General features: G+C 49.8%; 1 protein-coding gene across 2 annotated transcripts in view; it reads right to left on the bottom strand.

Moving 5' to 3' along the window:
- Window positions 1-13119, bottom strand: part of LOC126535749 (uncharacterized) — a 338961-nt gene that overhangs the window by 150273 nt on the left and 175569 nt on the right. For both annotated transcript variants that reach the window (XM_055073350.2, XM_055073351.2), the window contains exon 10: window positions 7584-7706. In XM_055073350.2, coding sequence (XP_054929325.1) covers window positions 7584-7706 — 123 coding nt within the window. The remainder of the gene's footprint in view (window positions 1-7583; window positions 7707-13119) is intronic.

Raw genomic sequence — 13119 nt, 5'->3', positions numbered from 1 at the left:
GGCATGACCGGACATACTGGCGAACGAAACGGTACATACCGCGCCAGTAGTACCGAAGCTGCAGGCGAGAGTATGTCTTTAATACACCAGCGTGGCCGCATTGTGGGTCGTCGTGGAACGTGGCGCAGATGTCGGAGCGGAGGTGGCGGGGTATAACAAGCAACCACTTACGGCCGCTGGAATTGTAGTTGCGGCGGTACAGCAGGTTATCCCGAATGATGAAGTGCGTGGCTTGGCGACGAAGCGTCCGAGAAATCGGTGCTGGCGACTGGCTGGACAGGAAGTCAATAAGCGAAGAGATCCATGGGTCTTTGCGCTGCTCTGATGGCATGTCGGAAATGTTGAGGGCGAAGGCACCGCAGGTAGAAATAGACGAATGGACAGGACCAGAGGGCAGGGGTGACCGGGATAGAGCGTCTGCGTCTGAATGCTTCCGGCCTGAGCGATAAACAACGCGGATGTCGTACTCTTGTAGGCGCAATGCCCAACGGGCAAGCCGACCAGTTGGATCTTTTAGTGAAGATAACCAGCATAGGGCATGATGGTCGGTCACGATGTCAAATGGACGCCCGTACACATAAGGACGAAATTTGCCGATAGCCCAAATGATGGCCAGACATTCCTTCTCAGTAACCGAGTAGTTCGCCTCGGCTTTGGTAAGGGTGCGGCTGGCATACGCGACGACGTACTCTTCGAAGCCATCCTTGCGTTGTGCAAGAACAGCGCCGAGCCCGACACCACTAGCGTCCGTATGGATCTCAGTTGGAGCAGAGGGATCGAAGTGTCGCAGTACTGGAGGCGAGGTGAGAACGCGTCGTAGTTCTTGGAATGCGTCGTCGCACGCCGAGGACCAGGCTGATAGGTCAGAACTGTCGGTGAGAAGCTGCGTCAAGGGGGCAATGACAGAGGCAAAGTTACGGACAAAGCGTCGGAAAAATGAGCACAGGCCAATGAAGCTGCGAAGCTCTTTCATGGTGGTTGGTTTAGGGAACTCGGATACGGCGCTAAGTTTGGTGGGGTCCGGAAGGATACCGTACGAGCGCCGAAGTGACATCTCTTCAAATTTAGTTGCAGTCCTGCAGTAGAGAGGCACGCAAGTACTTGCTCGAGGCGGTTGAGGTGCGACGCAAAGTCAGTGGAAAAAACCACAATATCATCTAAATAACAGAGGCACGTTTTCCACTTCAGCCCTCGAAGAATGGTGTCCATCTTTCGCTCGAAAGTGGCAGGCGCGTTGCAGAGGCCGAATGGCATGACAGTAAATTCATATAGCCCATCAGGCGTTACGAAGGCTGTCTTTTGACGATCGGCCTCTGCCATTGGCACTTGCCAGTACCCGGAGCGCAAATCCAGCGACGAAAAGAACTCCGCTCTCTGCAGACAGTCCAAGGCACCGTCGATGCGCGGCAGAGGATAGACATCTTTGCGCGTTATTCGGTTATGGCGGCGGTTCCGGCGGCGCGCACAAGTGGCCGACGGTGTAAACAGAACAGATGAGTTCGCAGCAGAGTTACATGACACAGGAACCAGAGCGGCGGAGAAAGGGGCGATAACGATGTCAGAGGCGGCAACAACTTTAGGAGAAGAATGGTCGTCAGGGTCGAAGCACGGCACTGATAACGTAAGTTCGGCACGAGCGCAATCGATAAGAGCTTGATTGGCAGATAGGAAATTCCATCCAAGAATAACGTCGTGTGAGGAACGAGGTAGGACGACAAATTCTATAACATACATAACGCTTTGAATGACAACCCGGGCTGTGCACGACGCTGAAGGCTGAATGCGATGCGAGGTTGCCGTACGCAGAGAAAGAGAGGTAAGGGGAATGGTCACTTTGTTCAAATTGCGGCAAAGCTTCTCACTAATAATAGAAACGGCGGCTCCGGTGTCGATAAGTGCGTGTATGGTGACGCCGTCTACGGACAGTTCAATTTCGTTCGCAGGGTTAGAATGAGGCCTTGAAATGCTCGACGTAAACGCAGTTCTTGCCTCTGGAACTGCGACTGTTAGTTTTCCTCTCGGGCTGGGCTGTGTTGGCGAGCCATCGGGGAAATGGATCGGCGACGTGGGGAAGGTGACCGGCGTGCATCGAAAGGGAGGCGACTGTAAGATGAGTCCGGAGGAAGGCTAGATGGGTCCTGACGCGGAAGGTGAGCAGGCCTGTAGCTTGAGGCGCCCCCACTGTCAGTTAAACGGGGACTGCGACGGCGGCAGAATCGTGCTACGTGGCCCGGAAAATGGCAGAAATAGCATATTGGCCGGTTGTCAGATGTACGCCACGGGTTGACGACAGGGGCTCCAGCGGCCGAGTAAGGGACGACCATCGGGCGTGAAGGTGGCGGCGGCACATGGAAGGTGCCAGAGGCCCGGTAGGCATCAGGAGCCGGAGGAGCGTAAGGCCGGGCGACAACGTCAGCGTAAGTTAGCGGTCCAGCTGCAGGCTGCGGAGGAGGGGCAGATGGCATCGCCGCGGCAACTTGGGTCTGAATGACGTGGCGAAGCGAGGGAGCCAAGGCTGTCGACGGCTCGGGTGTGCTGTTCGCCAAAGAGAGTTGGCGTGCCACTTCCTGACGGATGAACTGCTTTATCTCCGGCATTAAAGCAGAGATGTCGGCAGCGTCGCGGCCGAAATCCAACGGAGATAGATCCGTGGTGTCCTGCTGAGCAGCGCGAGTTGATGCACGCTGCTTGCGCAGCTCGTCGCACTGCTGACAGAGCTGTACGACCTCGGCAATCGTCCGCGGACTCTTCGCGACGAGCATCTGGAAGGCTTGGCCATCGATGCCTTTCATGACGTGCTTGATCTTGTCAGCTTCGTCCATAGATGAGCTGACGCGCTTGCATAGCGAGAGCACGTCTTCAATATAACTAGTGAAGGTCTCCTCCTGGCGTTGAGCTCGACCACGCAAGCGCTGCTCAGCGCGAAGCCGGCGAACGGCGGGACGGCCGAAGACCTCTGCCAAAGTTGCCGTGAAAGCCGACCAGGTGGTAAAATCGGCTTCATGATTGCGGAACCATAGGTTTGACACGTCAGTCAAGTAAAAGATGACATTTGTGAGCTTGGCGCGGTCGTCCCACTTATTATAGGCGCTTACACGGTCATATTCGGCGAGCCAGTCTTCCACGTCGTGGTCGTCTGTGCCGCTAAATATAGCCGGATCGCGCTGCCGGATGACGCCAGAACAGACGATGGCGGGGGGAACGGGAGCAGCAGCCTGGGACGGTCCCGGTTCATCCATTGCAACAGCTGGTGGTAGCGTTCGGCTGCGGAGTTCCAGGATGTCGAAGAGAAACCCCGCACCTCCACCAAATGCAACGGGGGTGTTCGCCTAGCAGAAGGGTCCCTAGTTATAGGTTGTAGCGCTAGGCTTAAACAGGTCGGCGCTATATCGTAACGGGGAAGCAAGCACTTCTCGTCGTCTTCTCTTGCACCAGCACACCAGCACCATGCCCACTGCCCAGTGCCTTCAGTACAGCATATAAATCTTAAATTCACTCCTACACTCTCTCTTATGATACTCAAATGTTTGTTCTAAGTCGTCTGCATTGTTGCTGAAAGAGGACAATGTCATCTGCAAAACGAAGGTTGCTGAGGTATTCGTTGTTGATCCTTACTCCTAAGCCGTCCCAAATTAAATTGCTTGCATACTTCTTCCAAGCCTGCAGTGAATGGCATGGGAGAGATTATGTATCTTTGTGTGGCCCTTTTCTTTATAGGTGTCTTCCTACTTTTCCTGGGGAAAATTAAGATAGCTGTGGAATATTTGTGAATATTCTCCAAAATATTGATGTAAGCCTGCAGTACACCTTTAGAACGTAATGCCTCTATGACTGCTGGTAACTCTACTGAATCAAAGACATTTCCGTAATCTTGTAAGCCATAGAGAGAGGCTGATTGTACTCTGCATATTTCTCGATTACGTGATTGATTGTCTGGAAGTGATCCATTGTACAGTATCCCTTCCTGAAGCCAGCCTATTCCCTTGGTTGACAGAAGTGAAGTATTGCCCTTATTGTATTGGAAGTTACGCTGGTGACTACTTGATACAGTACTGGAATAAGCTAATCGGCCCATAATTCTTCAATTGTTTACCGTCTCCGGTTTTGTGGCTTAGTATAATATTGGCACTCTTCCAGTTCTCTGGGGACATTGAAGTCTTGAGACGTATAAAGGGCCTGAAGTTTTTCAAGCACGATGTCTCCTCCATATTTGATTAAATCAACTGTTCAGCATAGAATGAATCAGTATAGAAATCTTCCGCTGCTTTTACTATATCTTCGAAATTGCTCATGATATTATCTTCCTTATCGTCGGAGCATACATCCTGGCTTGATCCGCCATGGTTGCTTATTGGCTGTGGTCTTGGGCTGCTAAGCACGAGGTCGCGAGATCGAATCCCAGCCACGGCGGCCGCATTTCAATGGAGGCGAAATGCGAAAGCACCCGTCTACTTAGATTATGTGTCCGTTAAGGAACCCCAGATAGTCCAAATTTCCGGAGTCCCCCACTACGGCGTGCCTCATAATCAGAAAGTGGTTTTGGCACGTAACACCCCATAATTTACTTATTAAAAATCTTGCATTGTCCTATGCCATGATTTCTTCTGCCTGATTTCATGCTGTTTAGATTTTTTACTTCTTCCTGAGTCTTTCCTACGTTATAATTTCGAACAACCTTTATTTTCTCATCGTTGATCAGTTTTGACAATTTTGCGAATTCTATCTGATCTCTTGAGTTGGAGAGTTTCATTATTTGCCGTTTCTTTATTACGTCGTCCGTTGCTCGTTACAGCTTGCCTAGGGCTTCCCTTGGTGCCTTGCCTCCCACTTCAACGGCTGCCCGTGACGCTATCTTAGTTCTGGTTTCATTCATTACTTTTATGTGATCTTCACCTTTCTCTTCTGAGGCTGCATATTTGTTGCACGTACAAGACTGAATTTCTCTGCTCCTATCCTTACTGCATCTAGGTTGGCCTGTTTCTTCTTTACGTTGCAATTTTACTCTTTCTATCTTCAAATCGAGGTGAATCCTAGCCCTCACTAACCTATGATCACTGCACTTTACCCTACTAACACTTCCACATCCTGCACAATGCTGAGATTGGCAGAAAGTATAAAATAAATTCGTTTCTTGTTTCACCATTAGGGCTTTTCCAGGTCCAGCTTTCGTTGCTACGCCTTCTTAAGACGGTGTTCATTATTCGCAGCGTCTTCCTTCCCGCCAATTCTACCAGCATCTTTCCCCTAGTCCTTCTAGAATCGACGCCGTTTTTGTCAATTGCTTGTTCACCAGCTTGCTTTTCCCCCACTTTTTCGTTGAAGTCGGCAATTACTACAGTGTACTGAGTTTGCGATTTCTCATGGCTAATTCCGCATCTTCATTAAATTGATCTACTTCATCAGCAGCAGGAATCGAGGGTGGAGCGTATAGGTTTGTACCACCTTTAATGTATACCTATTATTATGTTTCATTATGACAACTGATACTCTCTCATTAATTCTCTAGAATTCGTTAATGTTGTCAGCTATGTCCTTATGTATTAGAAGTATTACACCGTATTGCTTCTTATCTGGGAGCCCTCTATAGCGGAGGTCGTGACGGTAAGTGAGTAGTGTATAAGCCTCACCAGTTCTTCTAACCTCACTAAGTCCAATGATATCTCAAACAATGCCTGATAACACGTCAAATAGTCCTGCTAAGCTAGCCTCATTCGAGAGAGTCCGGGTGTTAAAGGTTGCCAAGCTCAGTTTTCATTGGCGGTCTGTGCGGGTCCACAGATTCTTAGCACCCTCTGCTGCGTTACAGGTCTGAACGCCGCCTTGGTCAGGTGCTCCGCAGCTGCTGTGAAGTGAGGGCCATGGGTTATTTGTAGAAGTCATGAGGGAGGTAGTGGCCGTATACTGCACCAGGAAGGCAAAGTACTGTTCTGGTGAGGGAGTGTCTCTTGTTGAAGCCTAGTGGGCCTTCCTAATGGGATTAGTATATCGCCACTGGTTCTCGGCGTTCTTGCCGGCGTGAGGCCCCACTCCAAGCCAGATGTAGAGCGCTGGAGGAGGTGAACTCGAGAATACCAGCTTAAGATTTAAAAAGAAAACAAGATTGAAAATTCCAGGACTAGAACTTCTAAGAGAAGCAAGCACACAAGTTAGTTCAGTCAGATAATGCTTCAGGCTGGGAGGCCATATTAAGGCCGAGATTTTCAGCCCAGAGGATCTAACATGCGTAAAAACTCCCTTGGTTTATCCGCTATAGATGTGTTTTGCTCATCGCGATCGCGTTTTGAGAAAGCTAGTTGTGCTGCTTCTAAAGAACAAGCAAGGAACTGATTAATAAACACATGAATACAGTATCAACATTAACTGGTGGATTTTCATGCCTCTAACAATGCTTAAATGATTCACGAATTAGTATTCTGTGTAGTGCCATTTTTAATGCACTTTCGGTGCATCCTGATGCAGTCTACGTTTCTAATTTGTGGAATTTAGTTTGTTTAGCTGTGCGTTTTGTCGTGCACGACCGTTCCTGTACGATAGTTTAAAGATGTCATGTGTACTTCTTATTTTAGTTATGTGCGATTCGTTTTGTGTACTGTTGCACTTTTCTAGTTGTCCAGCTTCGTGAAATTGATGCCTTTCAATCCTTTTTTGACGGTGCTGAACTGTCACGAATTGCGGAAGAGCAGGGACTTTGTCAGTCTTCAATGCCTTAGCCATTGCTCCTGCAGTGATGTTTGTAAATTGTTGACACTAAAGTACTTACTTACTTGAAAAGACGCTGTCACTACGGCTATCCCACTGTTACAATGACTTGCCACAAAACTTATGTAGATTTGGGAAACATTGCTTTTTTCCCTAAATAAAATTTAAAATCTCTAAATCTGCAGAAATTTACTTAGAGCTGGCAGCACTGACTGATACCAACACATGGATGAGGAAAAGTATAAAGCTGATAAACATTGTTTTTGAGAAAAAGTCACTGACCTGCAAAGTTAGTCAAGGAGACACGTGACACCGTTTCCTTCAATTTCTAAAATCTCGATAAAATATATTTCGGATAAATTTTTATTCTCCAGTTCTGCAGTGAGCGTCAATTTGAAGTAAGCTCGCCTCTGTCTATTTGTTGCTTCACGCCTCGTCTTCTCGTTGTTTATTCAAGGATTCAGTCATACAGACATACACACATTCCTACTCCTCGATACATTTCGGACAATCACAACCAGTGATTTATCACAAGGCTTATAGGTGAGGTTGTTGACGCCTCCAACAGATTAGAAACAAGTCACGCTCAGCCGCACTACTAGTCACATGGTGACTAAACTTGGTGCCAATGTGCGATAAAGTCTGAGAAGTTTAAGAACTCGCTGCACTGGATGAAACTGCACCACTTTGTCGCTGCTGCTGGTCGGCTTAAGAAATAAGGAGACCGGCGAGGCAAGGCCTCGCGTGTAATCTTGTTGGCGCCATACTTCGACCATCTGCTAAATTGTTGAGCATTGATAATATCGGCAAAATCGTGAGCTCGAGTAAGAGGTCTTTCCACTTCTCATCGACAGATGAAGAAACAGATGTGAACGAACGCTTACCGACGCATGTGAGATTGTCGGCCATCAATTTGAAACCAAGTGGACAGCTGCAAAAAGCACTTCCGGCAACGTTGATGCAGTCGTGGGAACAGTTAAGCGTCTTTTCAGCGCATTCGTCAATGTCTGAAAGAAACAGCATTTCTTAGAGACAGCAGAGCTTGAAAAGAATTTGCACTTTGTTTCAGTAAAGTTCGTCTCACTCGGTAAGCACGGCTTTCCGGAGGCTTTGTCGGCATTTTATTCGTAGCATGCACGCAAGTGTCGTTCTCCCAGGGAAGAGAACTCTTACAATTGAAAGCCGATGGTGACCGGTATTATCTTGGGGAAGGAATATTAGCCTCACAGTAAAAATAACTAAAGGCATAATTGACAAAGCTCTTCGTTCGTAAGGTTCGTTTGCCATTGGCTGACTACTTTCGCTTAGAAATATGTAACGTTACTATTTGCTGCCACAAGGCCGCTGGGCCACACCAGAGTTTCGGCGGCCACTTTTTAATGGAGGACGAAATGCGAAACCGACAGTTTACCGTGCACTGTGGGTGCACGGTAAAGAACCACAGATGGGCGAAATTAATGCGGAGTCCATCACTACGGCATGCCTCATAATCGTATCGTCGTTTTGGCATGTAAAACGTCAGATTTATTTATCTTTGGCTGCCAGTTGCTCTCACAAACGGGTCTACGCCGTTATACGCGCTCTTGCTTTCATCATTAACCTGACAACTTGATCAATAACCATGCTTGCAGACTTGAAAGTTGTGAGAACACGTATATGTATAAGACAACCCAATTGACGCCTACCTGCCTCTAACATGCACGCGGTAGCAGGTACACCCCAATGTTACTCAAGGCATGCACAGTTCGCCATGTTGTGATCATGTCAGTGTGACAACGTACTCTGCTCGCGGCGAAAATTACATTATAACTGTCTTCCGCACTCCGGAAAGCTCGCGCGAATCCGCACCATCATCAGAAGACGACCGCATGGCGCTCACAGATTATTAGCATCGTCTTCCTCTCAGTCAATGTTTGCGTTTGATGACACAGTGCGAAGGCGCTCCGAATTTGCATAGCTTAATTTGCTTTTAATGGGGTAGCAATGATACGGACACTCCAGGCGAATTTTCGCCGTCGCCGTCACCGTGAATAATACCGTCCCCGCGCGCCGTATGCGGTATGTACGAGTGAACGCACGCGCGGGAAGCCGACGATGGCGGCTCAATCTGGCGCGAGCGAAAAAAAAAAGCGGAGAGCGAGTGCGCCGTCGAGCAAAAGGCCGCACAGGGGAGGGAGGGAGGGGGCGGCGTGGTGTTCTGCAGCGACTGCGCATTTCCCGACCATATACGAGATAAACCGACGATAGCGACTCAATCTCGCACATAGGGGAGCAAGCGTGAAGGCAGCGCAGGAGGGAGGGGGGCCGCTTTGACGCTGCCGACGAGTGTGCTTGGGAAGGGATCTGCCGGTGGCTCGTACCTTTGTGCGCGCTTTGTGCTCGCCACCCTTGCGTTGAAGCGATAGATCGCACGAAGGTCACTTCGCTTGCTGTTGCCGGCGCGCTTGCTCACACCAGCGTTTTGACAGCGAGTGTCCACGCGTATCGAGTGCGATGTGTTCATGTTAGCGTCTGCGTGCTGACACAATACTTGTTAATGCAGCGAATGTTTCCAAGTTTACACGGTCGTTAAGACTACTATCCTTACCTCCTATTGCCGTGTACTAATTTGCTATGGCAATCGATGCTTCGCCTTTCGGGCGTAACGGCGACGTTGTTGTGTGGGGCGCCAAAAAGCAGGATCCACAAAACGCGTGTCATATTTCCTGACTACCTCCAAGCCGTGTCACGCGCGCTCAGTGATCAGCTTCCCTCGGTCGAGTGCATTTACGCTTGCTAATTTTCCAACTGGTTTTACAATTCTTCAGGGGCAGTATTCACAAAACGTTTCGTTCGTTCGTAGGTGCAGTTTGCCATTGGCCTGCCGCCTTCGCAAACCGTTGGAATGTCCAGCATCAGGATTGGTTGAAATTGGTTGTTACGAACATACCTGGCGTAAAAGCTTTTGGCGAATACGCGTCGAAGTGTTCGAAAACAGTATCCCCGTTACAATGTTATAACATATTCACATAAGGGTGATCCCTATCGCTATCCCCTGAATGCGGCCATTTAAGTGCGACGCGTAATAAACGTCTTGATAACTGCTGCGTCACAAGTGGTGGAGTGAGCTATGCCGTCCTCCGTCTTCTGACTCCCCGGTCAACCTCCTGGAGGTTTGATCAGGTGACCGATTGTGCCAGATGCCTGCCAGCGTGTCGCAGGACGAGCCAACAGGCACTTCTGATTCAACCATCTCGGCCTCGGCTACCCCAGCGTGATCCCCATCTGTTTACTGGACTTCGTGGTGAAGACGTCGAGGATTGGCTGGGTGACTAAGACCGAGTGAGTTCGGCTAACTGGGACGATGTGTCCAAGCTACGTCACGTCGCCTTTTATCTGACAGGAGCAGCGAAGGCTTGATTTTTCAACCATGAGGTTGACTTCACGAACTGGGGCGCTTTCAAACAGCAGCTCCGCCAAATCTTCGGCACACTCGCTGTTCATTCCACCCTCGCAAAAAAGACGCTCGGCACTCGGGGAATCTTATACGTCGTACATTGATGATGTGCTTGCTCTTTGTCTACGCGTGAACATGGCCATGTCCGAATGAGACAGGGTTCGCCGCATCCTGAAAGGCATCGGAGCTATCGCTGTCAGTTCTTTAGCCATCAAGAACCACGCTACCATCGTTGATATCGTCGCTACTTGCCAGCGCCTTGACGAACTCGAATCAATACGGTTGCAGCTGAACACCATTGCACACACTACCACCGACGACCCCAAGTTACGAGCAATGATCCGCCCAATAATTCGCGAAGAGCTACAGTATCTTGGCTTCGCCACGGAGCCTATGCCTTCTCATGGCTCGGATACCAATCTGCGAGACGTTGTCAAGAAGGAATTGGCGTCCATGGCTGGTGCAGTGTACACGGACCCTCTAACCCCTATGGCCCCACCAACGTACGCACAAGTAGCCGCAGTTACTCCAGTGATGGTTCCACCGATGCCTCCAAAACCAACGCCGGCCCACATGGCTTCTATGACTGCCAGCGCACCTACCCAAACCAGTTATCCGTAGTGGCGTCCTCCTCGTCCCATCTGCTACTACTGCGGCTGTCGTGGCCACATAGCACGTTTTTGCCGCAAGCGCCAGCAAGACGAGCGTAGCGGATATGACGTATACGAACGGGATGACTTTTCGCCCGGTGCTACTTTGCAACTCTAGGGAGCCTACATGACCAACGCCATCCTTGTGCTCAACCGCGCGGCCGCTCTCTATCGCCTACTTTAGCATCCGAGACGGCTCCGGCGTACCGTCCTGCGAGACGCCGCTCTGCGTCCCCACTGAGACCTGCTTCTCAATTCGCCGAGCGTCGTCCGGAAAACTGAATTATGCAGCTTTTGGAGGAAAAGCTGCATTGAACGACAGGACAGAAATTCCTCCATCGCGTCCGTGCAATGTGATATTGGTTGTAGTAGAAGGTGTACAAGTGGAAGCTTTGATAGACACTGGTGCTAGTGTTTCAATCATTCACCGTGAATTGTGTTCGCGACTTCGGAAGGTTACGACTCCCTATGATAGACCTACGCTACTCGCTGCTCAAGGGGCCTCCATTCGACCTATCGCCATGTGCACTGCTCGTATTTCCATCGATGGACTTCTGCATTACGCACAATTTGCAGTGCTAAGTTCTTGTGCCCAGCAGCTCATATTGGGATGGGATTTCCTTTCTACGACCTCCGCCTCCATTTGCTGTGGGCAACGCGTTCTCCACATGACCGACACGACCTATTCATTTCATGCAGATGACGCACCCCTTCACTTGCTTGCTGCAGAAGATACCGCGCTACCTCCTCGCCATCAAAGCATCGTTACTATCACGTCTGATGCGATTGACCGCGGCGACGTGCTCGTACTACCATCTGCACGCTGTGTCGCAAGAGGGATAGCCTTTGCATCAGGGCTGGTTCGATTTGATCATGGCTCTGCACTCCTCTACGCTACAAACCCGACATCCGGAAATGTTCTCATCCCTAAAGGCACTACTTTGGCTTGCGCCACTGAATCGGAATCTATCTATATTGTTTCCTTTAAAGCGGTTTTCTCTGAAGTTCCTTGTATTGGACGGGCCGCATCTCCTTCAGCTCTTGCAGCTGACATCAGTTCCGACCTGACACCTTCGCAGTCACAACAGTTGCTTGCTTTGCTACAAAAACATGAAGCCTCGTTTGACGCGCATTCAGCTTCGTTGGGAAAAATTTCGATTACGACCCATCGGGTAGAGGCGGATAGTACAACCATCGTGCGCCGTCGACCGTATCGCGTATCGCAAGCCGAGAGGGAAGTCATTGACGAGAACGTCAACGACATGCTCTAACGGAACATAATGCGCCCCTCTGCTAGCCCTTGGTCATCCCCCGTTGTTCTCGTCCGCAAAAAAAGACGGTTCTGTTCGATTTTGTGTCGACTACCAAGCACTTAACAAGATTACACGCAAGGATGTATACCCTATGCGGCGAATAGCCGATGCCTTGGATTCCCTGCAGGGTGCCGAATACGTATCGATCTGCATTCCGGCTACCGGCAGATACCTATGCATGAGGACGATAAAGAGAAAACAGAGTTTTCAACACCGGATGGACTCTACGAGTTTAACGTCATGACATTCGGCCTCTGCAATGCGCCCGCAACGTTCGAGCGCATGATTGACGCCTTTCTTCGTGGCCTGAAGTGGAAGACTGGCTTGTGATATCTGGACGATATTGTTGTTTTCTCGTCAACCTTCTCTCCACCTGAAACGTCAAGATGTTCTCACGTGCCCTGTCAACGCTGGACTTCAGCTAAACACCAAGAAATGTCATTTTGCGAGCACGGCGATCAAGGCGTTTGGTCACATTGTGAGCAAAGACGACATTCGTCCTGCTCTTGGCAAAGTTTCGGCATTTCGGCACTTCCCTCGTCCCGAAAAGACCAAAGATTTGCGTAGTCTCTTAGGCCTCGCTTCTTATTTTCGCCGATTCATACGAGACTTCGCCTCAATAGTATCACCTCTGCACAAATTACTGGGTTCTAATGTTTCCTTTGTGTGGTCTCCCGAATGCGAATCAGCGTTCGCCTATCTGAAGCGCGCTCTCACATCTGAACCAGTACTTCGCCATTTTAATGAAGCTGCTCCGACCCTCCTGCATACCGATGCCAGTGGTCACGGCATTGGTGGCATTCTCCTACAGCGACACGACCCTTTAGGTGAGAGGGTCCTCGCGTACGCAAGTCGCGTTCTGAAAAACGCCGAAAAGAATTACACCATCACGGAGCAGGAACGCCTAGCTATCATTTGGCCTGTGCAAAAGTGTCGATCTTCACGGCCGCCATTTTACCATCGTTACAGACCATCATGCATTATGCTGGCTTTTAACGTTGAGAAACTTGTCTGGACGACT

Source organism: Dermacentor andersoni, chromosome 4, assembly GCF_023375885.2.
Source record: "Dermacentor andersoni chromosome 4, qqDerAnde1_hic_scaffold, whole genome shotgun sequence".
Classification (NCBI taxonomy): Eukaryota; Metazoa; Arthropoda; class Arachnida; order Ixodida; family Ixodidae; genus Dermacentor; species Dermacentor andersoni.
Note: the sequence above shows the minus strand (reverse complement) of the source record. Positions and strands in the feature narration are given on the sequence as shown.